Genomic DNA, 26,790 nt, shown 5'->3' with positions numbered 1-26,790 from the left:
AAGTATAGCAGTCTTTTCTTTATGTCTGCCTGCGACTCAACATTTCCTCTACATGGTGAATTTAACTGTATATCCTTTTCATTATATATTTGTAACCTGATGTATTTCACTTCAGACGGAGCTGAGTGTAAGTACATCTGCATGCTTGGCACATATTTTCTGATACTTTGTGCCAACTGTTGATCATTTCACGAGTTTCTTTGCAACCTCAAACTCATTTTAATACATTCAAAATGAGGCACAATTATTACATTTCTGGAGATTAGCTGCTACTTTTTCCTATAAATACCTCTTGGGCCTTGTCTTTACTTCTATGTCTTGCATGTATGTATCATGTTTATCTGTTCTCTTTCCCAGTTATCAAAATGTATAAATATCTTCAAGATTTTCCTTGCCAGTACTAACACTTAATCCTCGAGCATGTCCACCTATGATGCTTTCTTCTTATTTATGTGAATATCTCAAGCTACAGGTAGCCCATGTTCCATTACATTTAGCACAAAATGTAATTCCTGTTCACTTTCAGCTACCACTACTGCATTATCAATTAATCATACTGTGCTAATTTTACGCCCCGATAAACAATAACAGTTCTTTACTTCCCTCAATCCCTTTTCAAATAAATCTGTCAGTACAAATTATTCTAACTCACTCTGAACGGATAGATCTTTGGGAAATCTAAGAAGTGGTATTTCCAGATTGCATTTTTGATCACAGCTACAACTTATAGTGCAACAATAAACTCTGAAATATGACCTGATTTGCGTTTTGAATGTGCTCTTACATTTCATTTACACAATCGTTTTGCAGTGTGTTTACACACGTCACTCACTTGGCAGCACTGCAGTAGTGAAGTTACATAAGAAATGTGGGAATTTCTTGACTCATTATCTTGGACCCCAGTAAAACCTGAAAAATAACCAGTACTTCAGCAGCAATGAGCAATGCTGGTGCATAGCAGTAGCAGTCAACGCAGGCCATGATGCTGATTTTGCTGCTGGAGTACTACTTATTCCTCATGGTTTAATGTAGCTGTTAATATATATCGATAAAACAGATCTTCCACTAGAGTAACCTTAGACTGTTCTATTGAATAGGCATGTAACATTCCTCTTAAAAAATCATTTTCTTCATAACAGGAAATGAACTGAAGCTTTCTGTCGACAATGGGCATTACATGAAACATGATGAAAAGTGAAAGATGTGGTCACTCCAGCTACATGTCGAAAAACGAAATTGAAAATATCTGCTGAAACACCAGAGGAAATGCCCCTGACAAATCACTACTGCTCTGGAAATGTCGCTTTATAAAACGTGTACATATTGCGGTAGCAGAGGAATTAATAATTGTGCCTTACACCCCTCCAATGAAAAAATAGAGTACTGAACTAAATTTGCTAAATGTAAAGTAATCATTAACTCAAAGGTTGATTTGAACACTCCACTGTTTTGCTAGGAATGGTTATACTGGAGGCAGTATACACTTGCCAAAACTGTCAAGGAGACTGGCTCACCCAATCAGCTACAATAAGACCAACAGTTTTATGCAGATTCATATGATGGAGTGAGTACTGGCATTTTTCATATACACTAAGTATTGCCAAGAACACTGTTATCCACTCATCATTACATAGGTTGTTTCAAAAATACTTTTACAGGCTTTGAGGACAGGTCCCTTATACCAAAAAAAGTTCACATACACACCGCTGAAAACCCTACGGTCTCAAGTTATTAACTAAATTTTACAATTTAGGTGACTGGAGCTCATCAACACACACTCATAATACATGCTTGAAATGCTCTCCTCTTGGTTCTAAACATATCTGCACTCACTGAATCGCAGACTGTTGCACACTCCCAAATACTCCCTGATGGTTTTGAATGGTTTTGCTGACTTCCATGACATGCCAATGAAAAGTTTCTGTATTCATGTGGTCTACTGCATAAACTAATTGGTTAAGGTCCCCCAGAGATAAAATTAAAAGGACTGAGGCTGGGGGTTTGTGCAGGCCATGGAACTGGTCTTCCTCTACCCTTCCATCTGTCATGGCGGGTACAAGCCAGTGCATCTTCAATACTGAGACTGAAATTTATTGGAGCTCCATGATGCATAAACCATATTTTTCTTGTTATTTGCAGTGGCACCTCTTCTAGTAGGTACCTGAGGGTGTTCTGAATAAAGTAGCTGTAGACAGCACCCTTAAGACATGTTGGGAGAAAGTCGCCTACAATTCCAGTCAACACAGTCTTAAACGGATGGTGATGTCTAGCCTGTAGCATGAGGACTATGACCAGATCATATGAGTATATGTTGGTACTGGAAATTTGTTACACCTTCTCTTCCTAACTCTTGTCTTGTCTGTAAACACAACTGAAGTGACAAACAATAGATTGAGAGTTTGTGCAACAAACCATCAGCAAAAGTTCTCCAATGGTGGGTGATCGGCACTTATAAGGTCCTGCACACGGCTCTACATAAAAAGCATGTCTGCCTGCTCAAAAAATGTATGTAGTGGACACATTGGAAACAGATGAATAACAAATATAAACAAGTCTCCCTGGCAACATGCCATCCAAGACACAATGCGTCAAGTGGGTGCGTATGTAAATGAAGTAGTTGGGTTGTACCTGAGAAGTCAATGAATGTCAACTTTCATTAATAACTTGAAAACAAAGGATTTTTGGACATATGTTTATATGATTTTTTTCTTGTTTTGGTGGAAGAAACCTGTCCCAAATAACAATGTCTTCAAAGTTTCTAAATCACATGTAAATGTTTCACACCTACTGACACGAAAATCTGTGGGCACCCATGGAGGCAAGAGTATTCCACCTTTCTCTCTATTCTCATGCAATGAATTGGAAGTATCTGTCAATTTAATTTCCCTGAATACTGTGTGTCTGAATTCTAAATCTGATGTATAACCAGTGCCTCACCTGACTGCAATAACCAGTGGTGGACTCCTTATGTTTTCTGCTGACAGATTTCGTGACTTGATGAGAAATGTGTCACAATCTCCGTATAGCAGCTACTTGAACACTAACAATATGAGATTTTGCATCCATATGAAGGAGCCACCATGTCTACTTATTTACTAGCAAAAAGAAATGAAGTATTTCTTCCTAGCATTGTTTTGTCGCACCCTGGATTTCTATGCGTCTTTATGAGCCTCCTCCTCCTCTGTTTCTTGCAGCAGAATAAATCTATTGCTTAAGTGAACTTTGAATTTTCTAACAAAATATTCCCCTATCTGCTCCTTGCTTGTCACATTTTCCTAGGAAGTCTATCTGTTTTTCCCCCTTCAACTGCCATAATTCAAAACTGGCATTTAGTAAAGCTGCCTGAAGGGCAAACATCTTTGTCTCTCATTCCTTTATTTTCCTACCTTTCTGGCATACTCTACAATTCCATGGAAAAGCTTCATTGAGCACCCTGTTTTCTTCTCACTGCAATTGCCCCAGTGAAACCACAACCCACAATTTTCGTAAAATGCACCCTCTTTAAGTAATCTGCAGCAACATCTACACTTTTCACATATGCCTGATTGATTTTATAAAACCTAAGCACTAGATACCACGTAAGAAAAACAACAGGTGTAATGAAATAAAAATTAATGTTCCTCTTTTTGTAAGATTATCCCGCATAAAATTAGGTCTAAATTTAGTTTCTACATTGATTTACCTTATTTAAGACAATACTAAAATTTACACTAATGTAACTACACTTACATTCTATTTGTAACAACAAGTAATGTTTGAAAGTACCTTCTAATCTTTTATTTATCTATTCATGTCAGTAGAATTCATAGTAATCTCATGCACACAGAGATGCCAACACTCGATTTTAGTGTTTGATAAATTAATGGCGGACAACTCTTCAGGCTGTATTTCTAACATTTTCATCATACAAAGCGGTAACACCAAAGTGAACACACAAATAGTTAAATGTTATATGCAGTTAGAATTTTTATGAAGATAACTATGAAAGTGTAAGAAATAAAGAAACATATTCACCTTTGTTTACAATGGTTAATTAAATAAGCACAATTAGTATGTTTCTTTTCCTGTGACTGTTCTGCAAATGTTGCTCTCTGAGACATCTACATATTGTGGCAAAATAGGAATTAATAATTGTCCCTATACATCCCTCTAATGAAAAAAATACAGTATTTACCTAAATTTGTCAAATGTAAAGTAATCACCAGCTCTAACACTGGGTTGAACACTCCATTGTTTTGCTAGGAATGGTCATGGTGGAGGCAGTATGCATTAACTTTCTCTGTCTAGGAGACCAGCTCACCCAATCAGCTACAATAGGACCCATAGTTTTATGTATATTTGTATAATGGCTTGACCGCTGGCATTTTTCATATACACGAAGCACTGCCACATTTGTACGCAACATTAAGAACCCAAGAAAATCATACAACCTATGTTGGACTTAAAATTAAAACCTTTACATCACTAATTTAACACTTAATAAGATACAGAGTCACAGAATAGCTGTGCCAACACTGGCAAAGTTACAGTAATTAGTTAATGATTGCTAAAATAATTAAGGTACCTTTCCGGCTGAAGAATTCACGAGAATGTTTGCCAGAGAAGATTATACGCCTTGGAATCGGTCCCAAAAGCTCTATAATATGTGCCAGGTGGTCTTCATCACGGGTATAGTCATCTCCAGAGTGCGGCTCGAACAGATAATCCCCTGTTGCTAACTCAAATGCCTGAAAAATATTAAGCAGTAACTCATTAGTTTCATAACTATTTGAGACACAAGAAAAAAATTGTCAGTATCTGCCCAACAACAGACTTTAAACAGAATGAGTTTGCTTTGGCAGCAAAGACAAGACCTGTTACAATTCTGCCACACTTGATTAAAATTTTTTACAAGGGTAACTCAAATAGGTCAAAAAACAGGATAGAGGCAACAATAATCAATGTTAACTTCCTGACATTTATTTCTTCCTTCAACACATTCGCCCTGTATATTCAGACACTTATTCTGTCTCTTTACAAGTCCTTCATAGCCAATCCATGTATAACCTCTTTGGCTATGATATCATCATTTTCAAAATGTTGGCCACCCAAATGATATTTTAGGCACCAAACAGATGAAAGTCACTGGGGCCTAAGTTGGGACTGTAAGGTGGATGTTACAAGCATTCCCAATAAAATGTATGTAACAGCTCATGCATTTGTTTTGCTATGCAAGGGAGGGCATAATCATACAGAGGAATTACTCTAGCCAGGTCATTTGCAGCGAATGGCCTGTCAGAGTTCTCGTAGAGTGGTGCAATATGACACAGCAGTCACGGTCTTATCATGAAGCTGAAATGTCATCGGTATGACCCCTTGTATGTCTCAAAACACTTTGAGCATAAACATGCAGCCTGGTGGAATGGACTTTAACTTTTTTTACTGTTGGAGAGATGGAATGTTTCCATTCCATGGTTGATCATATGGTTTCTAGTTGAAGTGATGAAACCAAGACTCATTTTCTGTAATAATTTGTGCCATTAAAAGTCCTCTCCCTCCTCAACATACTGAATAAGATGCTCCAAAGACTGACCCATTCTATTCATTATGTGTTTCTCAGTCAACATGCAGAGCACCCACTGTGCACAAACTTAATGAAACTTCAAATGCTCATGCACGATGATGTAAGCAGCTACCTGTGAGCAGCCCATAGCATGTAGTGTATCACTGATTGCCACACGCTAGTCATTACAAATTATCTGTTCCACACAGGCACTGTAGTTTAAGTTCCCACAACTGCAGAACAACCAGGATGCTCCCACTCTCTTATGCATAATTTAAACATAGTATAAGGTAAACTGACATTTGTGACTTATTTATTGACTTACCCTCATACCTACCAATTTGATTTCAATTTAATTCAATTTGTTAGGTTCAGTGGTGCCATATGAGTCAAATGTATTTGGTCATGGAAAAGTTACTATGTAATTCACAGAAAGCCAATAAGAAAGTCTAAAAACATAAAATATTTACAATAGCGTGTAAAACAAACAGTATGTTACAGAGCAAGATTCAAAAGTGCTCTAAGTGCTGTACATAATAAAAGGTGTACGGTACAAAGGAGGCTTTTGACTTAGATTTCAAAATCTAGGTTTTATCACTCAAATACTTCAGTTCTGCTGCAAGCCTACTGACAACAAAACCGGCTGAATAGTGTACAGCAAAGGTCTGTGGAATGGTTCAAAAGTGTTATCAAAGAGGGAACCTCTTTTCCAACTAGTGAGTGGTGACTGTGGCAGTTTCCTTTGAATGAGTCCGTATTAACCTTAAACCAAGCAAAGGAAACACATTTACAGGGATGGCAAAGTTGGAATTCCCAATTCCACATAGCCTGAGCCAAGTTCCCTAACTAGTAGGGCAAAATTGTTATGACTGTCCTTTAGGCACAAAAACATAGCTGTGAGCATGCCCCCCCCCCCCCTCCCCTTCCACACACCCAACAAGTAAGAATATAAAATGTTCAACTTCAACAATTAATTGGTCATTTTATGATGACAAAATATCACTTGTGCATGAGTTCTGTGTTGGAAACAATGTGCACTATATTTTATTACACTTAAACTTAAACCTGTTTTCTGTAAGCCATGTGCTGATTGTTCCAGTATCTTATTTCCTAAATAATTTACATAACATTACCTGTATTTCCCAGTGACGTGTGTCATTTATATTTAGAAAAATTGTAGAGAGGACTATGGGACCAAACTGCTAAGGTCATCAGTCCCTAGGCTTATGCACTACTTAATCTAACTTAAAGTAACTTATGCTAAGGCCAACACACACACACACACACACACACACACACACACACACACACACACACACACACACACCCATGCCCGAGGGAGGACTCGAACCTCCAACAGGGGGAACCGTGTGAACGGTGACAAGACGCCTCAGGTCGCACGGCTACCAAGTGCGGCTTTATATATATAACGTTTTTGAATCACCTGCCTTGTCCAGTAGTAGTTCATAAGTACACACATTCTGTCAAAAAAAGTGAAACATTTAATCAGTATACACAGTCTGGCAAAAAAAAAAAAAAAAAATAAAAGCGAAGCACCAACAAGATATGGGTAGAATCAATGAACTTTGTATGCATATGCACCATTAGCATGCATGTAAGTGATTAAAGTTGAAATTCTCTGCGCCACTTAGAACAACCAGCAAAGTGCATTAGTGTCCGGCAGGAGACAGGCCACTATAGGGTTAATGGTGATAGCAAAGAGGATGATGCTCTTGACAGACCCCTGAGGCACACCAGTTTCCTGCATAAAGGTGTCAAGGTGTCCGACAAGGCAGAACCTACACACATCTTGAAAACTCGGTCATTTAAAAATTCCTGAAGGAAACAGGGCAGGCGGCCACAGAAGTCCCATGTGTAAAGAGTTCAGAGGATGCCAGTTCTCCAGCAGGTGTCATAGGCCTTCTCCAAATCGAAAAACACGGCCACAGTCTGGTATTTCTGCAGAAAACCATTCATGACATTGGTGGACAAAGTAATGAGATGGTCAACTACAGAATGGCACACTCGAAATCCGCACTGTGCTGTTGTTAGTAAATTGCGAGACTCTAGCCACCATACCATGATGACATTGTGGTCCCAATTTTCAACAGGAAAATGATCATCCACACACAGCATGGGTCTCCTCAAACTGTCTGCACGACGCTGAGGTACTCCCACAGTGAGCAAGAGCTCGAGATCTGTCCCTAATAGAATATTGAGAGACCAGCTCAGACATCGATTCCATCACAGAGCCAGCATTCAGGATACTGACGACCATTTACAACAGCTGTGGGCCAGCTTCCATCAGGAGAGGATACAATGGCTTTACGATCCCATTTCCAACTAAATTTGTGCACACAGGCATGCCAGAAGGGGTGTAATGTCATGCTGATAAGTGTCTCACATACTGTCAACGGATTTGTAAAGCAACATTACGTACCCTCTCAACTGGTGAAGTTTCATTTAATTTAATTTCATTTTCTCTTTTACATGCTTCATATTTCTTATCAAGCAATGCATATTAAGAAGAGCAAAGGATCCAGAACATAATCATGTCAGATTCAAAATAATTCATTGTTGATGGTAGAGGATAAACTGTCTATTTTCTTTCTAGTTAAAACTAATCATTGTTCAATTTTCATTCTCCATAATAGTAAAATTTTTGTAGACATAAATTTCACAACATTCGCAACACAACTTCGCGTTACAGATATTTTTGTAACTTTTAATAACAAAATAGCCACAGATTTCTGCAATTCTCCACACTTACCAGCTGAGATGTTACAACTGGCACTCTACTGTCAAAATGAGCACACGTAGATTTTGATAATGGTGTGATGTGATAGACACTCCCAGGGGCACCACCTTATCGTAGGCACCTTCAGTGCCGGGTGGGACGGTTTGCGCACTCTGACGAAGTCGAGAGCCGTGCCGGTGGTAGCGTAGCTACTGGCAAGGTCACCCAAGTCGAATTGGTCTCGATGCAGGAGTCAGACAAAGTGTGTGTCCCACAACGTAGGGCGGGGGGGGGGGGTCTCTATACGTGTAGGGAAGCCAACCCTCCTAGAAGGGATACTGGGGGACTATCAGGCTGGATTTAGGAGGAACAGATCCACAGTGGATCAGATATTTTTATTAAGAAGAGAAGTTTTATGAGTGTGACAAGCAACTACATCATTGATTTTAAGCAAGCGTATGACAGCCTACACAGGAAGAAAATTATACAGATCTTGACAGAATTTAGAATCCCACTAAAACTGGTCAATTTAACAGAAACGACAATGAAAGCAACAGTGTGTAAAGTAAGAATAGAGTAAGAACTGTCTGGTGAATTCCAAGTACAGAGAGGGCTACGACAGGGAGATGTGATCTCTACAATGCTATTTAATTTAGTTTTAGAAAAGGTGATGCGGCACATGCCGATAAACCCAGGAGGAACAATACTTAATCGGCAAGTTCTAGTGGTTGCATATGCGGATGACATAGCATTAATGGCGAGGAAAGTAAGGGCACTAAAGGGGAACTGTGACACATTAGAGGAAGCAGCAAGAGAAGTGGGTTTAGAAGAAAACATAAACAAAACAAAGTGTATGGTGATGGGGTAGCCCAATCCAATATAAATGGCCTAAAGAATTCAACAGTAATGAATGGGAAAGAATATGAAAGAGTGAAAACATGTAAATATTTAGGTTCTGTAATAACGGAGGACAATAAAGTAGCAGTATAAATTCAAGAAAGGATAGCGAGTGGAAATCGTTGCTATTTTGCAACACTTTTTGGACAGATAGATATTGTTATTAAAATTAATCAGGGAAGAATAAGATGGGCAGGACATGTACAGAGAATGCCAGAAACTCAGAGCGTAAAGAAAGTTTTGATGGGAAAACCTGGGAGGAGAAGGAGAAGAGGTAAACCCAGGAAAAGGTGGCTGGACAATATGGAAGATGATCTAATGGCGATGGGAATAAGAAATTGGAGGAGGAAAGGGGGGGGGGGGGGCGGCGCAATGGACAGAGAAGAATGGAGGCAGGTGATAAAAGACGCCAAGGTTCTTCAAGAACCAACCAAGAAGAAGAAGAAGAAGAAGAAGAAGAAGAAGAAGAAGTGATGTGATAGAAATAGTGTGCGTGAGATGCATGGGATAAAGAGAAGCTATTTGTGAACTGAGTATCCAGAAACCAGTGAAAACTGCTGATTCAAACAAGTGTAACACAGGGAACTTTTTTTACTTCTGGGGCCTAGAAACAATTAACATACAGTTGGTGAGACTTGTTTAATTTTAGTGTGCAGTTGTCATTAGTCTCTCTCAGAAATGGAGAAATTCAGTTAAACTGCTAGTGAACATGTGAGTAATGCACTGTGTGGATGTGGTCATCCTAAGCAATATATTGTGCAACTAACTACTGTAGCAGTGTACTACTACTACTACTACTACTACTACTACTACTACTATGACCACCACCACCACCACCACCACCACCGAGTGACGTGGCGCAGTTGTTAGCACACTGGACTCACATTCGGGAGGATGATGGTTCAAAATCATGTCCAGCCATCTTGATTTAGGTTTTCCATGATTTCCCTAAATCTCTTCAGGCAAATGCCAGGATGGTTCCTTTGGAAGGGCACGGCCAACTTCCTTCCCTAATTTGATGGGACCGATGACCTTGCTATTTAGTCCCCTCCCCCAAATCCACCAACCAATCCACCCATCTATCAACCATCACCAATAATAGTAGTAGTATTCAGCTGTGGATCATGTCATGGTTTGACATGGTGAAAAAACGCTTACACACTTACAGCTCAAATTTGACAAAGATGGGACAATTGGAACATTCCCTGGAATTCATCATCATGATCTTCAAATGCAGAGTTCCTTGGGGATGATACCACAGTAACAGAATGAAAATGGTCTGCAGTAATAGTGACACACTCCACAACTTTCATGATGCACTCTATAGGTGTCACAAGTCTTAGAAGGTCATTGCTTTGTAGTAGGAATAACCCTGGCATTTGCCTGAAGTAATTTAGGAGAACCACACAAATCTAAATCAGGATGAGCAGGTGGAGATTACAGCCCCTATCCTGATGAATAAAACAGCCAGTCCTTTTAAAAGAGTACAACCTCATTCGGTTTACCCCTAGTCTACAATACAGTTTTGCAAAGAATTATAAACCTTGTGTTACAATGTCCATTCATTTCTCAATACTAATCACCACATAAAATACACATATTATATTCCACAATGTATCTCTACACCCATTATCAGCTGACATCAGGATTATGGCAACAATGCTTGGTTTCCATTTTTTGTGCCGCAGTTTCCCACTTGCTTGCCTGAAAAATTGAGTCTTCACCCCATCATGGATTTCAATGCTGAAGAAGATGCAAGTGTTTCAGAGTATATTGCATAATATATTGTACAATTCTGTAAATCTAGCTCTTCAGCACACAATCCATGTACTTGTCATTTCAGAGCTAATCGTCGTCGTCATCATGATACTGTAGTGAGCATAGAATATTTTGACAGGGGCACATAACAACAGAAATTAGTTGTGTGATCAAGTCATAACACAGCTTGTTTCATCACCTTCACAATAGTGTCAAAATAATGTGTCCTCCAAGAGAACATTTACTTGACTGCACTGTGGGACTTAAAGGAAGCACCATTTTGTTCTGCGAATTTCCAAGACTTGTGACACCTATAGAGCGCATCATGAAAGTTGTGGACTGTGTCACTATTACTGCAGACCATTTGTATTCTGTTACTGTGGTGTCATACCCAAGGAACTCAGGATTTGAAGATCGTGATGATGAATTGCAGGGGATGATGCACCTCAGCACATACTAAACCTATCAAAACATCTAGTATGTGTATATCAGTTCCATGTTATCTAACAAAATGTGTGGCAGGTGAGTATCTTTACTGACCACAACCACACCCACAGGAGCTTTTCATGTACGAAAAGTCAACCAACATTCTTTCAGCAAAGAACATTATGTAGGCAATATTATATGGGATAGGATCACAACAGTACAGAGGATCCTCAAGGACTCTAATGCCTGTTGCAACCAAGGTCAATTCTATTAAATTTTTGACAAATGTAGTGGAGCACTTTTATGATGAAAGAAGCAACTACTGGGCCTTTATTGTAAATACCGCTGATACACACGGCAGGCCTTGTCCCATGCATCACCTCTCAGTGACTTTTGCTCTGAGAGAGTCTAGCACCATATATTCAATACACAGTGAAATAAACCAGGTTAGCATTCTCTTCATGAAATGCGAGGATTTTCAAACTGGAGGAGATGAACCGACATTTTTAAACACCCTCTTCTTGTTTTACGATCCTGTCTGGAACATCACAACAACAAAGCAAGTTTCATAAACATTAAAAATGTGAGTGATGTATACCACCATGTATAGCTATTATCAATTTCTTTTTCAATGGCACAAGACACAATGCATTACCAAAATCGCTCTTCAGGAGTGTGATACCAACAAAGAACATAGGTTCATCATTTTGATGTCATGTTACGGGACAGAGTCAGCTGCAATTTTTCTAAATGCACCAAAATTCTCTTCAATGAATAATGAAGCATGTTGACTTCAGCAAAAATCATCTCCAGTTTGACATTACTCCTCTGAAACTGCCTAAGACATCTGCGTATGGTATACTGATGTGGCTAGCATTCTCTGACCACTTTATCATCATTTATTCATTCACTACCATTCCCAAGAAAAGTTTTATTGGAGAACTGCTTACCGCTCTTCTCTGTTCAACTACGATTAACAGCTACAGCATATCTGACATCAGGAGCTCAGGCTCTTTGCTATAGCACATCTATAGGCAAAGCTACGAATATTAAGAAGCTGGCTCTCACAAGGAGAGGACGCCTACTCATCATCGCCAAATTCGACCAAATTCATGGTACATTTAGGGCATGGTGAGACATGAAAGACCCCAAGTAGGAACTTCAGATGGCCAAGCATTTACGAAATCAAAGAAACTCTGATACCGATCAATCATCATGTGCACCTCATCAATTGTCCCTGTGACAATGCGTTTAGGAAGCGGTGTTTGGCTCAGTGGTAAGAGAACAGATTAGTATTGAAAGGGTCACGGGTTTGACTCTGCCCAGCAGCAAATATTTTTGTGCTCCTTGGCAATGCATACACTACTGACATCACAATTAACCGCAATATCATATGGGTTATGTTGTACTTCTATGAGCACAACATTGTCATGGGACGTCAGTCTTTAAAACAAGCACATTTTCTTACAAACTTGGAGTTGTGAACGATTCATAAGGTGCAAACACAAATGATCATATACAGTGAGTTTAATTTGACCTCGGTGGTGCTGTCGGCACAAACAACACCAGCCCCAATGATGCCAGCCTGAATGGTGGGCAGCTATATAAAGGCCACTACCAGACAATAGATCCGTTACCATACATTCAGGTTCCATGTACATACTGTACTACAGATTGTACACTGTGCTACGAGTACTGAATTCCCTCTCACAGATACTCGCTCTGGACATGGTTATTTTCACACTTATTATGACCGTACTTTGAATTGGTATCACTGTCCGTGTTGTGAACCTTGCTGTTGATGTGTGCCTTAATCGTCAGACAATGTCTTGTTGTACTGATTTACAACAGTTAATAGACAGTTCTAGCCAGGTAACTCATTCATCTGCTCACTCTTGACCGGGGTAACGTGAATATTGTGAGATAAGTGTGCGAATGTTCTGGGAAATATCGCAATCATTGCAGACAAAACAAATCAAATATGTTGGACAAAAGTGAAAATCGTAAATAAAGAACAGGAGCCACACGGTAATAGCCTACACAGCGATGCATCGAAGCGACAATTTAAGATGGCGCTGGATTTATGTTTACAGCATTTGAAAGAAGAGAATCTGATCACATCAGATAGTTCCACAGTAATAACCAAAGAACACATTCAAATAGCAAATAAAATACACCAGAAAATACTAGACATTTTATTCGAATATACATTTGCGTGCAACGAGGAGTTGATTCGGTTTGATGACGTTGCCGAAGAATGTGAATATGCAGGCGTGAAGGATGGCATTTCGTCAGGTGATGACAACGAATCCGATGACAAAAAAAATGAAAGAAGATCCAAAACCCGTTCCACTGGATTACAAAATAATGGCAGTTAATCTTACAAAAACACATCCAAAGTGGAAGTGGAAGAGTCTGCAAACAAAATGTGCATCTCGCTTGAAGCATATGTAGGATCTGAAAATTTGGGAAGAACATATTAAACACAGTGGAACTCAGAATGACAAATATTGCACAATTCATTCCTGGATGTATGATAGCTTCATAGAAGCATGGAGCTGTAACCAGCAAGTCACAACTAGAAACTTGCAACAATGGGCACTTGGTGCTGTGAGACACTTTCCAGATTTGGAATTCAAAGCTTCAGCAACGTGGGTCAAAGGTCTTAAACAAAGGCATAAAATCCGACAGAGAAAGTTACAAAATTTGTACTGGAAAGAGCGACTGCTACTACTGAGGAAATCTTTGGTGTGGCAGAGAATTTTTGTCACCAGTCTCAAGCTCTTATCCCCAACTATGACAAGAACTTTGTTATCAACACCGATCAGACAGGTAAGTCGACATTTTATTTGTCTACGGCAATCGCCATACACTTTGCACTGTCACATATACTAGGTTTACATCTGTATCTTCTCTTTCCAGGCTGCCAGTATCAGTTGACATATGACTGAACCCTAGAACACATAGGGTCAAAAGTGGCATGCATGAAACGAAAGGATATGAATAAAGTAACACCAGCACAATATGCTATGGGCCTTTCAGGAAAACTATTGCCACATGTTTACATATCCCTACATGAGATTACTGATTCTTTTGGACCAAAGGTTAAAAAATCAGTAGATGCGTATGCAAATACACAAATGTTATCATCACTTCTTCAAAATCTGGTAAACTGACAACAGACTTGTAAAAAAAAAATATTTAACTGATGTGACGAAGCCCTACGTGCAAGAGAATAAATGTGTTCTGTTGACTGACTTGTGGGGAGGACAAACAAAGCCACAATAATACATCGAACTGTTCCAAGATGAAGACGGATTGCCAACGTGCAGTATCAAACTAATTCCCCCAAATGTACGCCACTAGTGCAACCCTGTGATGTATATTTTTATCATCAGGTGAAAAATCTAATTAAAAAATGTCAAAACTGCACTTACCTCATCGAGACAGAAGAAGAAATCACTTCCCGAGAAATCACTTCCCGAGAAGCTTGCATCAAGCTACATTCCATTATACATCACAAGCTATCCTCACACGTATTCAGCGACATGCTGCTATAGGCGTGGTTCACTGCTGTACTGTGCGATGAAAGAAGCTGTTTTCAGAATGTCAATCAAGTTTGTTTTTCTATGGAGACATTAAAAAAACCATATCAGTGTAAAAAGACGGCACTTATAGTGAGCGCAAGATGTGGTCAAAATTACTGCTTCCCCTGTTTCTTTGATGAATATCACCCCAGTACATGTTATTGATCAATTGCAGAAGAATGGAAGTATCGATTTACATACACAACATTCCAGTGTACATGTTAACTACAATCCCTTTTTAAATGTTTACAGTCCCGCATTTCATTCTATGCCTATACTTTTTGTGCTTATAAAAATTAATAAAATAACTTATATGATGTTGCAGTTAATTGTGATGTCAGTAGTGTACGCATTGCCAAGCAGCACAAAAAATATTTGCCGCCGGGCGGAGCTGAACCTGCGATCCTTTCAATGCAAATCCGATCTTTTACCACTGAGCCAAACACCGCTTCTGAAACACACTGTCACAGGGATAATTGATACGGTGCACATGATGATAGATCCGTATGAAAATTCATTTTATTTCCTAAATGCTTGGCCATCTAGAGTTTCCACTTGGGGCACTTTCTTATCTCACCACGCCCTACACGTACCATAAACTTGGATAAATTAGGCGATGATGGGTAGACGTCCTCTCCTTGTCAGTTGCCCACACGGAGCCTCACAATACGAAAGTTCCCTAGCACACCTTGAATATGCCAGATTACAGAAAAACTATAGCTCGGAGAGTGTGTTTCTAAAATAAGAGTTACTGCACTGAAGCTGTATAGAACTAGGCAGGTTATTCATTTATCAAGGTCAACTTTGTGGTGTCACCGCCAGACACCACACTTGCTAGGTGGTAGATTAAATCGGCCACGGTCCATTTAGTACATGTTGGACCCGCGTGTCGCCACTGTGTGATCGCAGACCTAGCGCCACCACAAGGCAGGTCTCGTGATACGAACAAGCACTCGCCCCAGTTGTACGGACGACCTAGCTAGCGACTAGATGTACGAAGCCTTTCTCTCTCATTAGCCGAGAGACAGAATAGCCTTCAGCTAAGTTAATGGCTACCAACTAGCAAGGCGCCATTAGCCTTACAGTGATTGTAATTAAAGTCTCCTGTGTATCGTCAAGAGCGATGTACCACAATGATTGATTAAAGATAAGTATTAATCCATCTACGTACTTTTCTTCATAGCATTAATTACGTAGCCTGTTCCAGTACTTGACGCCCGTCGGCGTGTGAGTACGCGTGCCTTTCTTTCGGCTACTACCGTGTGGCGTAACAGCCTTGTTACGTCACTACAAACTTGATTTTTGGATATCAAGCAACAGCACAGCAATTCCCAATCTCCTTCTTGCCAGTGTTGAGATAGAATCAGGCTGAAGGAAAATACAAAAGGTGTTAAAGACAGGCTCAAATATGATACAATACTTGGGGATCACATGAAGGTAATTACACCCATGCAGACTGAAAGAAAAGTGGACTCAGCAAAGGAGTCTTTCACACACATACTCCACATCTATGCACACGGACAAGTGTTACACTTGCCTCTGTTTCACCAAACTCAGGGTGCCGCATGATGTGTCAGCATTTTCACAATCCATTCAACTGCTATCTGCTGCAGAGGCTTACAGCTTATGTGAAAGAATGACTGCAAGGATACAGAATACACAAGCAGGCAGAAAAACAGTCATTAAAAGCAGAAGCCACCAGACAAAAGACATGACAAACAGCCACACAAAGAAAGCCCCCACCAGAGACAACAAGCAACTCAGCAACAAGGCAAGTCTCATACACAAAGAATACAAAAAGGTGGGACTAATATCTAACTGAATATGGTCACAATCCTGAACTCAAATTGTTGAAAATGATGAGAGTGAGCTGTGGTAGAAGAAGATAATCACACCAGTGACTCAAATTAGGGATCAGGGACAAACATAGAATTGGGGCCCATTAGCTTATTTAATAAATAAGTTCTTATGAAGTTGTCACAGAAATTGCATGCCGAATATGGACCTACTACCTCTAACAACTTCACCTATTACCAACACCATTCAGCAACACACATTGAGCTAATAATAAACGAATCATCTAGAAATACCTGACAAATATATGTGATGCCATAGTATTCTGGTTTCAATGCCAAGTATCCCACTATCTAACAATCTCAGCATTTGGTAAAGCTCTTCTGAAAAGCTAGGGCAAGCAAAGAAAAAATGTGCAGTGTTCTCAGACACACTGTACTGATAATCTGTTTCTATCTTTTAGCGCAAATAAGGAAACAATATTATGGTGAACAACGGGATCATTAGAGATTGAGAACAAGAAATCAGCTGTGTCCTTTTAGAAAAAAAAGTACAGAAGATGTGTCTCAAGAAATTGCAAAATGCGAAGCAGGATGGAATTGTATACATAAAGGAAAATGTTAGAGAAACAAGATGTGCTGCATTGCCTTACTATGTTATCATATCCCACAAAATTACACATAATTTTCAAAACCGTAACAGTCAAACAGGTTTCTATGACAGTAAATATACTGGGAAGAAACATGTGGCATGAGGCTCTATAGTATACATACTCTGCAGTTTACAAAACTGATAAATGTGATGTGATACACATTAGAAGAATGCTGACTGCAATGAAGTACTACATGTATATTTGTGTGTATGTTATTTCGCCCTATTTTCTGTTTATCAAGAATGAAACATGCCATGTACTTTTGAAGTAACAATAAAAAAGCTGCAGCAAGGTGTATAGTGAGCCCATAAGAGTGGGGCCGCTACAGTGTAAAGGTGATGGACTGGTGGGTTGTGCAGATGGTGGTGCTAGATAACGGTGGCTAGGAAAACTCTGCTGCAAGACATCACATCCTTATTTACAGTAGTTTTGAGCTATGAAGTGCTGTGATGCCCCCGGAGACACCCTCAGTGGCATTAACATCAAAAGATTGTGGCAGTGGGATGGCCGTTAGATATCCGCATCCTGCTCTACTGACACTATTTAGCCCACTCAAAAGCATGTGTGCGAGTTAGCACTATGTGGCCTTGAGGGAGCAGTGCCAGTGACATGAGAGCCCATTTATTTCTAATAGGTGTCCAGCGCTACTCGATTGTGAGCTGGCCACGGCACAGGTGGATGGCAGCAGTACCATCCTGTATGCAAACTGCTGTCCTCCCTGGCAGGAGGCTGAGCGCTACCCTGGAGCCTGCAGACAGTTCTTCCGCTATGTCATTGAACCCAATGTCATGGAGGGTGCTGCCAGACTGCGCGTAACTGTGCTAGAATCAGAGAGTATTTATATTGCTTAATAGCATGCTTGTTGTGCCTATACTTTGCTTCCAGGCACATAAAGTCAGTCATGACTCGATGGGTTGGAAATACCGCATAGGTCAATTTGAAGACATATGGCCTTTCTGCAACGTCACCACAATTGCACGCCTCGGCCCGACCACCTTGTGTTGTACACTTGCCAAAGTACTAATCAGTGCCTCCACACCTACCTGCCTCACATATGACTTCAATGAAGCTTCTTTTCACCCAGTAACTCCCAAAATTAGTGATGGTGTTATATATCTCCCCTCTTTGGAATGACTCAAGACACTGGGTCTGAACCCATGATCAGTCTGCAACAGAAGACTTCACACATATAGTTATCATGTACGTTATTTACAATATTCCCTTACCTTAAGCAACAAAGCTCAGAAGCCCCACATTCCCTCCATAATTCTTAGCCAATCAGTTTGTCCACCTGTTCTTACATTATTACATAGAACCTCCATTCTCATTTGAGCTACCTATTGAGCATTAATCCTTCCAAATCATTAAACAACTGTTTACATGAATTATCCACTCATTGTTCCCTTACAGTGTCTTTTATTGTAAGCAACAATACATATTTTAATAGCACTCAAGGTTCCTTGACTTCTGAACCACGTCCAGTTAATACTACAACACAACTCTCTTATTACTAGATCCAGTTTCTTGCACCACTTGTACCTTCTTGTGTACAAATGGTTAATGAGTGCAATAGTATCTGATGTACTGGAGGATTGCATTGATGAGTGGCCCTCTGTCTACTAGGGTAGACGAAGGCTGTGCAAACAGAGACAACACTAACATGGTGCCTGTGGCTGGGACACTTAAGGTCTTGATTGTGTGCTACTACTCTTCCTGATATTGCTGTGCATGAAAGCATTTGCTCTACTGAAACCCATCCTCCTTGTGTGTCTGTTAGCCAGTTTAAGTATAGGTTTATGTTAAGACGCAATCTGTTAGTCAGGTAGGTCAGATTTCTCACCAAAAGGACTGCTAGTGGCTCCTCTGGCCAGTACAAATGTGGCTGCATTATGTTCAACTTGTTTTCCCCTGTAACTGAGGTTGACAGATGAAAGGTCTGCCCTGAGACCATCCCATTAATAATTATTACACACACACACACACACACACACACACACACACACACACAGTTTCAAATTTTTAGCTTCTGTGAGTCTACCTTGCTCATAGCAGTTTGCTACTACAACTTCAGTAATGTTTACAAAATAAACCCACCGAAGACCAGTTTGCTGGAAATCAGGTAGCAGCTCCAGGATGTCACATGGACAGTCCTGATCTCCAGTTTTCTCTAAGTACAATGCATCTGAACATGCCATGCACATATTCACCACCTGGGTCGGGCAGATGGTAACCCTAACTCTCTGACAGTGAGTTCAGTTAGAGACATCACCACATCATTGTCCTCATCATCTGCAATCAGCAGTACCTCCTATGTGTTAAGTTCCCCAACGTTCCTCACTTTAATAGGTATGCATGTATGGTGTAACATTTGAACCTGGCTTGCTTGCTGCTAATCGGAAATTGTATTAACACATGTAAACGTGCTAGATCTGTCCTAGTCTCAGCTGTTGCTATGTGGTAATACAATGATAGATTTGACTTTTCTGGTCAGTTCCAGCAGCAATTCCTTCTGGACTTTCCACATACCTACCACACACTGATTTGATATTAATAGAGCTGTACTCAGATGCCCGCGTGCCACATGTAATACTGCTTCCTGTAACTCAGTTGCAATTAACCAAGCACCCCACAAGCTATCAACCAAAGACCGCAGCAATCTCACTATTGCCATTCTCTTATTTAAAGTATCTACCTGGGCCTGTATGACTCCCAGGTCCTCATTCACAGTATTTACTGTCATCTTCACCAGGTGCATAAGCTCCATCGCTAACCTTTGTAATGCTCATTTGTTGTTCAATACCCTTGTTTTAACTGGTTAACTGTTTAGTGTGCCATTCTATGATGGTCTTACTCCTCCCTGCTACATCAGCCACTCCCTCTGTTATACCATTTAGTTCCTGGATGTCACTGACATGCACAGTCCTGTAAACTGTTTTCAACAGGCTATCTTCTGTGTCTAAGCAACATCACTTGTGTCACCATACCGTGTGTGGCACTACTTCCACTACCTGCTGCATTTGCCCTCGCAATTGTTCATATAACTGCTGCAAGTTACAGTACTTGCTCTCTACTTCCTTCAGGCAAACTCTCCCTTCCATCTCCTGCCATAACTCCATAAACATACCTTCTTAGTGTCTCACCTCACTGAACATTTCTGAATTATTCAAGGTCAGCTTCAGTGCCCAAAGATGGCTTGTGAGTACTAAATCCTCCTCCCATGTGGTATGTACTACAGTTTCCAATTGTAGGATCTACAGTACCTCAGCTCAACTCCTGATGAATAGGTACAACATTGCCAAGATAAGGGCTCCCCTGATCTTTATTTCAACCTGTGACAACCTGGGGACAGGGAACTCCCATCACTCCCTTACCCCCTCTGAAAGGTCTGCCATCTCAGATACACAGAAGAAAACCCAACCCTAAAATACAGAGCTTACACAAAAATGAATACATAAGTATAGCAATACATATAACATGAAAAACAAGCTCCTCCCTCCCATCCTCAACCTCAACTGATAAGTTGATCACTTATGCATTTAAATAATATGACATCCAACTTAACTTTCAACCATACACATTCAAACACGAAATGTTAACAATACTCTCCTATTTTCTTGGCCTTAATGCATACAGAATCTCCTGTCAAAGTTGTGCAGGGTTTTCACACTTCCCCTTTTTCCTACTATTGATAGTTTTACCCTCAACTGATTATGACACTTGCATCAGGGATGATAATCCTCTAGCAGAATGGACTTTTGAATTATACATGCTTACAATGAAAATAAATATATTAATAAATATGTTAGTTCACATAACGACTCAACATCCTTCTGACTGTGTGATGTACTCTTTCCGTCCTACAATTAGTCTGAGGGTGCATTTGACTTGTCCTTAACTTTCTGACCTTTACTAAATTACACAGCTGTGGTAACAAATTTGACAAAGTCTGTCCCTTGTTCAGTAATCATAGCTCCTGGCATTTCAAATTTGATCACCCAGCTGTTGACCAATGCTTATGTTACCATTGCTGCATGCTGGTTAGGGACTGCAACGATTTCCACATATCTAGAAAAATGATCAATAATAGTAAACACAAATCGATTTCTGACTGGAGTGCTGTTGAATGGCCCCAAGGACATCCAAACCCATAATTTTAAATGGTTCCATAACTTTTGGTAACCTCTGCACAGGTATTATCTTATGGTTCATATCTGCCTTCTGTGCACATTGTACACAACTCCTCACATTATCAACCACATCATCTTTCCTAGATTTCCACCAGCAGCTTTTCACTACTTGCCTATTCATTGTTCTACAATCTCCATGTCCTGAAAATAAGTGGTTGTATACTTCTTTCACCATATCCTCCTTCAGCTTCACTGACACTAAAACCCTTGGCCCCAACATCATTGTCTAACACAACAACCTGTCACACACATTTAATTGTAGCTGGAATGCATACCATCTACATTCCGCATCAGCCAGTTGCACTGCTTGCTATTGTGCAAGGTAGGGACACAGTATTTCTATCATCACTACTTTTTGGCTTTATCCTAATTCGCAATTTCTTCCCAGGTTTGTGTATGACATCGTACTCAAACTCACTTAACCTCAATGTCCATCTAGTCAGTTTATTAGAAAGATCATTAAGCCCTAACAACCACTTACAAGCTGCAGTTATCACCTGAAAGTTCTTCTCCTACAAAGAACATTGGAAATGCAAAATTACATATTTCACACTAAGCATTTCTCTCTGCTGTGTAGTAGTTCTTCTCTGCCCTGTTCAACTGCTTAGACCCATGGGTCTCTCAATTTACTACTTAACAGAGAACACATCCTACAAATTGATTGGAAACAATGGTTGACAATATAAACCCTTTCTCATAGACTGGAAAAAATAGTACTGGATTTAATGCTCTCTCTCATTCTTTGAATGCTTCTTGGCATTCCTTCACCCATTCAAACTTTACACACTTTTTAACAGTCACATAAGTGCTCCCACAACATTTGCAAACCCTTTTGTGAATTTTCTATAATAAATCCCTAACCCCAAAAAAGATCGCAACTCCTTAGCATTGCTAGAAACTGGAAATTGCCATACTTCTTGTATCAACCCTCGATGCATTTAACCCATACACTGCTAATAACATACCCTAAATACATAATTTATTCCAATGAAAGGAACATTTTTCCGTGTGTTATGTTAAATTTTTTCTCATAAACTTCTAAAAACTTCTGAAAAATGTTACAAATGCTCTGTCATATCCTTTGCAAAAAAAAAAAAAAAAAAAACAAGTTATACCATTTAAGAACACCATGTGCCAACGGGGTTTCAGTCCTCTCCCCACTACGTCCAGCAAATCATAAAACATTGTCAGAGAATTTTTTAACCCAAACTGTATCCAATGATACTGAAAATGGCCCCAGGGGACCGAGGATGCTGTTTTCGTATGCTCCTTCAGGTGTACCTCTTTCCGATGGTACCCACTTCTCAGATGTAAGGTAGAGAAGTACTTGCACTGCCCCAAAGCCGCAAACTGTTAACAGTTTCAGTGATGTTCAGGATTAGATATGCATCGGTTACAGTTTTGTTGTTATGATGTCCATAGTCACTAAAGAATCTATATCTTTTTGTCCCATCTGGCGACTTCTTTGGTACAACCACCACTACTGCACTCCATGGGCTAGTGATTTCCTGTATTACCCCACCCACTAGCTGTTCATCAATGAATTCTTCTAATACTGGTTGCAAATATCTCGGTATATACTGGTGACTCAGGTCCTGTAGAGATACAATGCTGTGTTATAGGTGTTGCTGGTAAGTGAACTCAAGAGAAAAAGAAATTCTCTCCAATTCAAACAATAATGTCTTCATCTGCAATCCATCCGTACCTCAATGATCCTCCACTTACTACACAATGCAGTTTTATCAGTGGTTTGCACACTAATCTGGTGGAAACTGAGTTGCTACTCAACATCATTCAGGACTTCCAAATTAACTATCAGTATTCCTTTGATCAGCTCTACTCCATTAGCACCAAGATTATCCAAATACATTGGCATTACTTTCCCATCCAATTCCTCCTCCCATGTGCGTACAATGCTGCTCCTTCCAAAGCAATGTGACATGTCTAATACATTACTTTCTGCCCGTTGTTCTATCAAGCACAAAGCATTAACAGGCCATTCCGGTCCAACATTTACTGAGACCAACTTCCCAGTGCCTTATGGCACAATAATGTGTGAATTAATCCTTTCTGTTTTCACCAAGTTCAGGCGGTTCACCTCTCCAGATTGATGCACGTAACATCCGTATTTCACTGGGGACTGTCTTCTATAGCTGGAACATTGTCCCTTCAAGTTCAACTACATGTTGTCTAAGGACAATTTTGGCAAGCTGCGTTTTCAAAATGTATAACCCTAAGATCATGCAATAACCATCATTTACCCACGGCACAACTTCTACGCACTGTTTAAAACACTGTGTCCCAACCAGAAAATCAACCACTGCTGATCCCAAAGACACCACATCAATATCTCAAACTCCATATAAATTACACTGTTGAGGGTTTAATCGCCTCTGACCCGTGAGATCCATGCTTGCGCCTGACACATGCCCAAGTGTCCAATAAAAACATGCTTTTTACCTTTCCCTTTTCCCACTATACTCCATGTAGCAGATGTGAGGTTCTGCTTTTGCATCTAACACTTGCTGATTCATCCCCCGTTTCCCCTTACCCAAGTTACGATCACTGTGGTAGTGTCCACTCACACTACATATATCTCACTGAGGTTGACAACATTGCCTCTGCACATCTCCAACACCTCACATTAGCGGAGAATGCTCTCCTCTTATGCTGCATTCCTGTTACTACGCTAATTTCTTCAAACTCCGATTGTACAGTATAAATCCTTTGGGGTACCTGTTGTCACACTCTTTGATATATAAGGTGACACGCCCCTTAGGAATGCATCCAACATCTTCTGTTCCGCTTCATGGAGTATGACAATTTGCATTAAAACTTGAGTATATCTGCGAATAAGACAAAGACAATGGCTTTCAAGGGAACTAATGCAGTCAGATTGAAAATAATAATAAATAAAAAAATTTTAGAACAAGTATCCCACTTCAATTATCTAGCGTGTGGCACTAGTTTTTAACTATTACAAAGACATTGAGAATAAGGTTAATAAATATCAGCTGTCTGTGGAACAACTGGAAAAACTCTGGGAAGAAAAGAAATAAAAATGAAATTCTATGAAGTTATGGCTGTACCCACTCTTGTATACAGCTCCAAATTATAAAAAGTAACAGTAGTTCATGAGATATGTAAGAGGCTGTAATAAAAATGTATAAAATAAGGAATGAAACAACAAGGTCAGATTTAAAAATCTTTTTCTGTTAATAACAGGATAGAAGACAAGAGAATGAAATGAAACAATCATGTTGATAGAATGACAGGAAACAGACTGCCAAAAAAGATAATTCATTATCGGCCAATGGGAAAGAGAGAACTAGTTAGACCTCATAAGAGATGGTTGACAGAGACCAGAACAGGTGATTAAAATACCTAATCCTTGGAAACGAATGATGACTCTCCTCTAATTCATATGTCAGCACATTCATCTTCTGTATTGTGTCTGCAAAATTGTCTACAGGCTCATTATGCTTCTCTGGCAGACTATCCAACCACTTGCCAAAAAACACTCATGCTGTTCTGCTTCCTGTACCTTTGTAGCAGGCCTTCTTTCAGTTCATCAAATGTCTGCATGCCTCTTAGTCTGTCTGTATATCTGACATACATCTTGGCTTCCCCTACCAAGCATAACTTCGTCACCTGTAATTCATGATTCTATGACCATACCCCAATATTAGCTGCTACTGGCAGGCCATCCAACACTACGTTGTCCATTGACTTTCCGAAGAAAGGTGTGATCACAGTGATTGTTGCTGGATCTAATAAAGGAGTAGGATGTTCAGCTAATTCCAACTCTTCATCCCTAACTGCAAGCCTATTATGCAAGTCCATGTTGCTCACAACTGCATCTTTTCATTAACCAATGTTTGAACTGCCTCCCAACTAGTGACACCCTGCATTTGAAAATCTGCCGTTGCAGAACCTTAATCTCCAATACATACTAAGGAACACAAAATACACTCACAACAAGTCATACTTACATCTTACTTCTTATCATCAGCCATCTGACTAGCCACAAACCCATCCCGACAACATTTAATAAAAAGTACTGGTACTGACTCTTTACAATGTGTAGAATGTACTGGCAAATTACAATGACCACACCTCAAAGGCCGTAATTTGTATGGAATTGCGAAAGATCAATTGGTTCCCATAGCTGCATAAATGTAACCATTAAATTACTGTACTTTACTTGCTTCACACATTAAACAGGGAAAACAATAAGAAAAATCAATAGTCTGCTCATTCACCCCACAATCAAAATAGTGTGCTGTGGTTCCAAAGATGTGCTGCGTGGAGGTTGACTGAGCTGGCACCAATGCCAAACGAGGTTCACTGACACCAAAATACTTCTGACACAACTCTATAGCGACCCAGGGAGAGTGAGGTCGCTATGTTGTAGAGGTTGTGGAGTGGTAAGTTGTGAAGGTGGGGTGGTGATGGGCAGGACTGGCTAGGACAACTCTGCTGCAAGATATAGCATCCTGTATTTAGTTTTGAGCTACAATGTTGAATTGTTGCAATAACCCCCCCCCCCCCCCCCCAGATATGCTCTCTGCAGCCTCGTGGTCTATCAGCAGTGCCGTGGACATTGGAAGGTCATGTCAGTGGAGTGGCTAGCTGATGTCCACGTCCTGCTCTGACACACTTTACCCCATTTGGAAGCATGTGCCTGAGTTAACATTATGTGACCCTGAGTGAGAAGTGGCCGTGACATGAACGTCCACTGAATTCTTGCAAGCAGCCATTGCTACTGGATTAGAAGCTTTTCCTGGTGTTGATGGATGGCAGCAGGACCGTCCTGACTGTGAAATGCTGTCCTCCAAGGCAGGAGTTTGGTTGCTACTATGGAGCCTGCAGATGGCTCATCCGTCATGTCATTCTAAACCCACATTTGCAGGTTAGAACAGTTTACATTACACTTATAAAATATGAAAAGATGTAATGTACACTAGCAGTGTCTTTTACTGACTAGTTTTGATTCAACAGTTCGTTGGTAGGTGCACTGTTTGTATCACATGTATTCTGAAATCATCATTCATTAGACTGATACAGCTTATATTGTATTATACTGTTTGATGTATGTATTATGAAATTGTCATACACAATGCATTAACACCTTACAATATGCATGTAAATACCCAATACAATTTACTAATGTCTGGTTATTCCACTGTGGGACTATAGATATTACATTT

At 40.0% G+C, this 26,790-nt stretch overlaps 1 protein-coding gene across 2 annotated transcripts in view; it reads right to left on the bottom strand.

The window, feature by feature from the left end:
• The window catches only part of LOC124721118 (SRSF protein kinase 3-like), a 396,756-nt gene that overhangs the window by 8,691 nt on the left and 361,275 nt on the right, over positions 1 to 26,790 (bottom strand). For both annotated transcript variants that reach the window (XM_047245935.1, XM_047245934.1), the window contains exon 12: positions 4,565 to 4,727. In XM_047245935.1, coding sequence (XP_047101891.1) covers positions 4,565 to 4,727 — 163 coding nt within the window. The remainder of the gene's footprint in view (positions 1 to 4,564; positions 4,728 to 26,790) is intronic.

Source organism: Schistocerca piceifrons, chromosome X, assembly GCF_021461385.2.
Source record: "Schistocerca piceifrons isolate TAMUIC-IGC-003096 chromosome X, iqSchPice1.1, whole genome shotgun sequence".
NCBI classification, from domain to species: domain Eukaryota; kingdom Metazoa; phylum Arthropoda; class Insecta; order Orthoptera; family Acrididae; genus Schistocerca; species Schistocerca piceifrons.
This window is presented reverse-complemented; position numbering and strand designations above follow the sequence as displayed.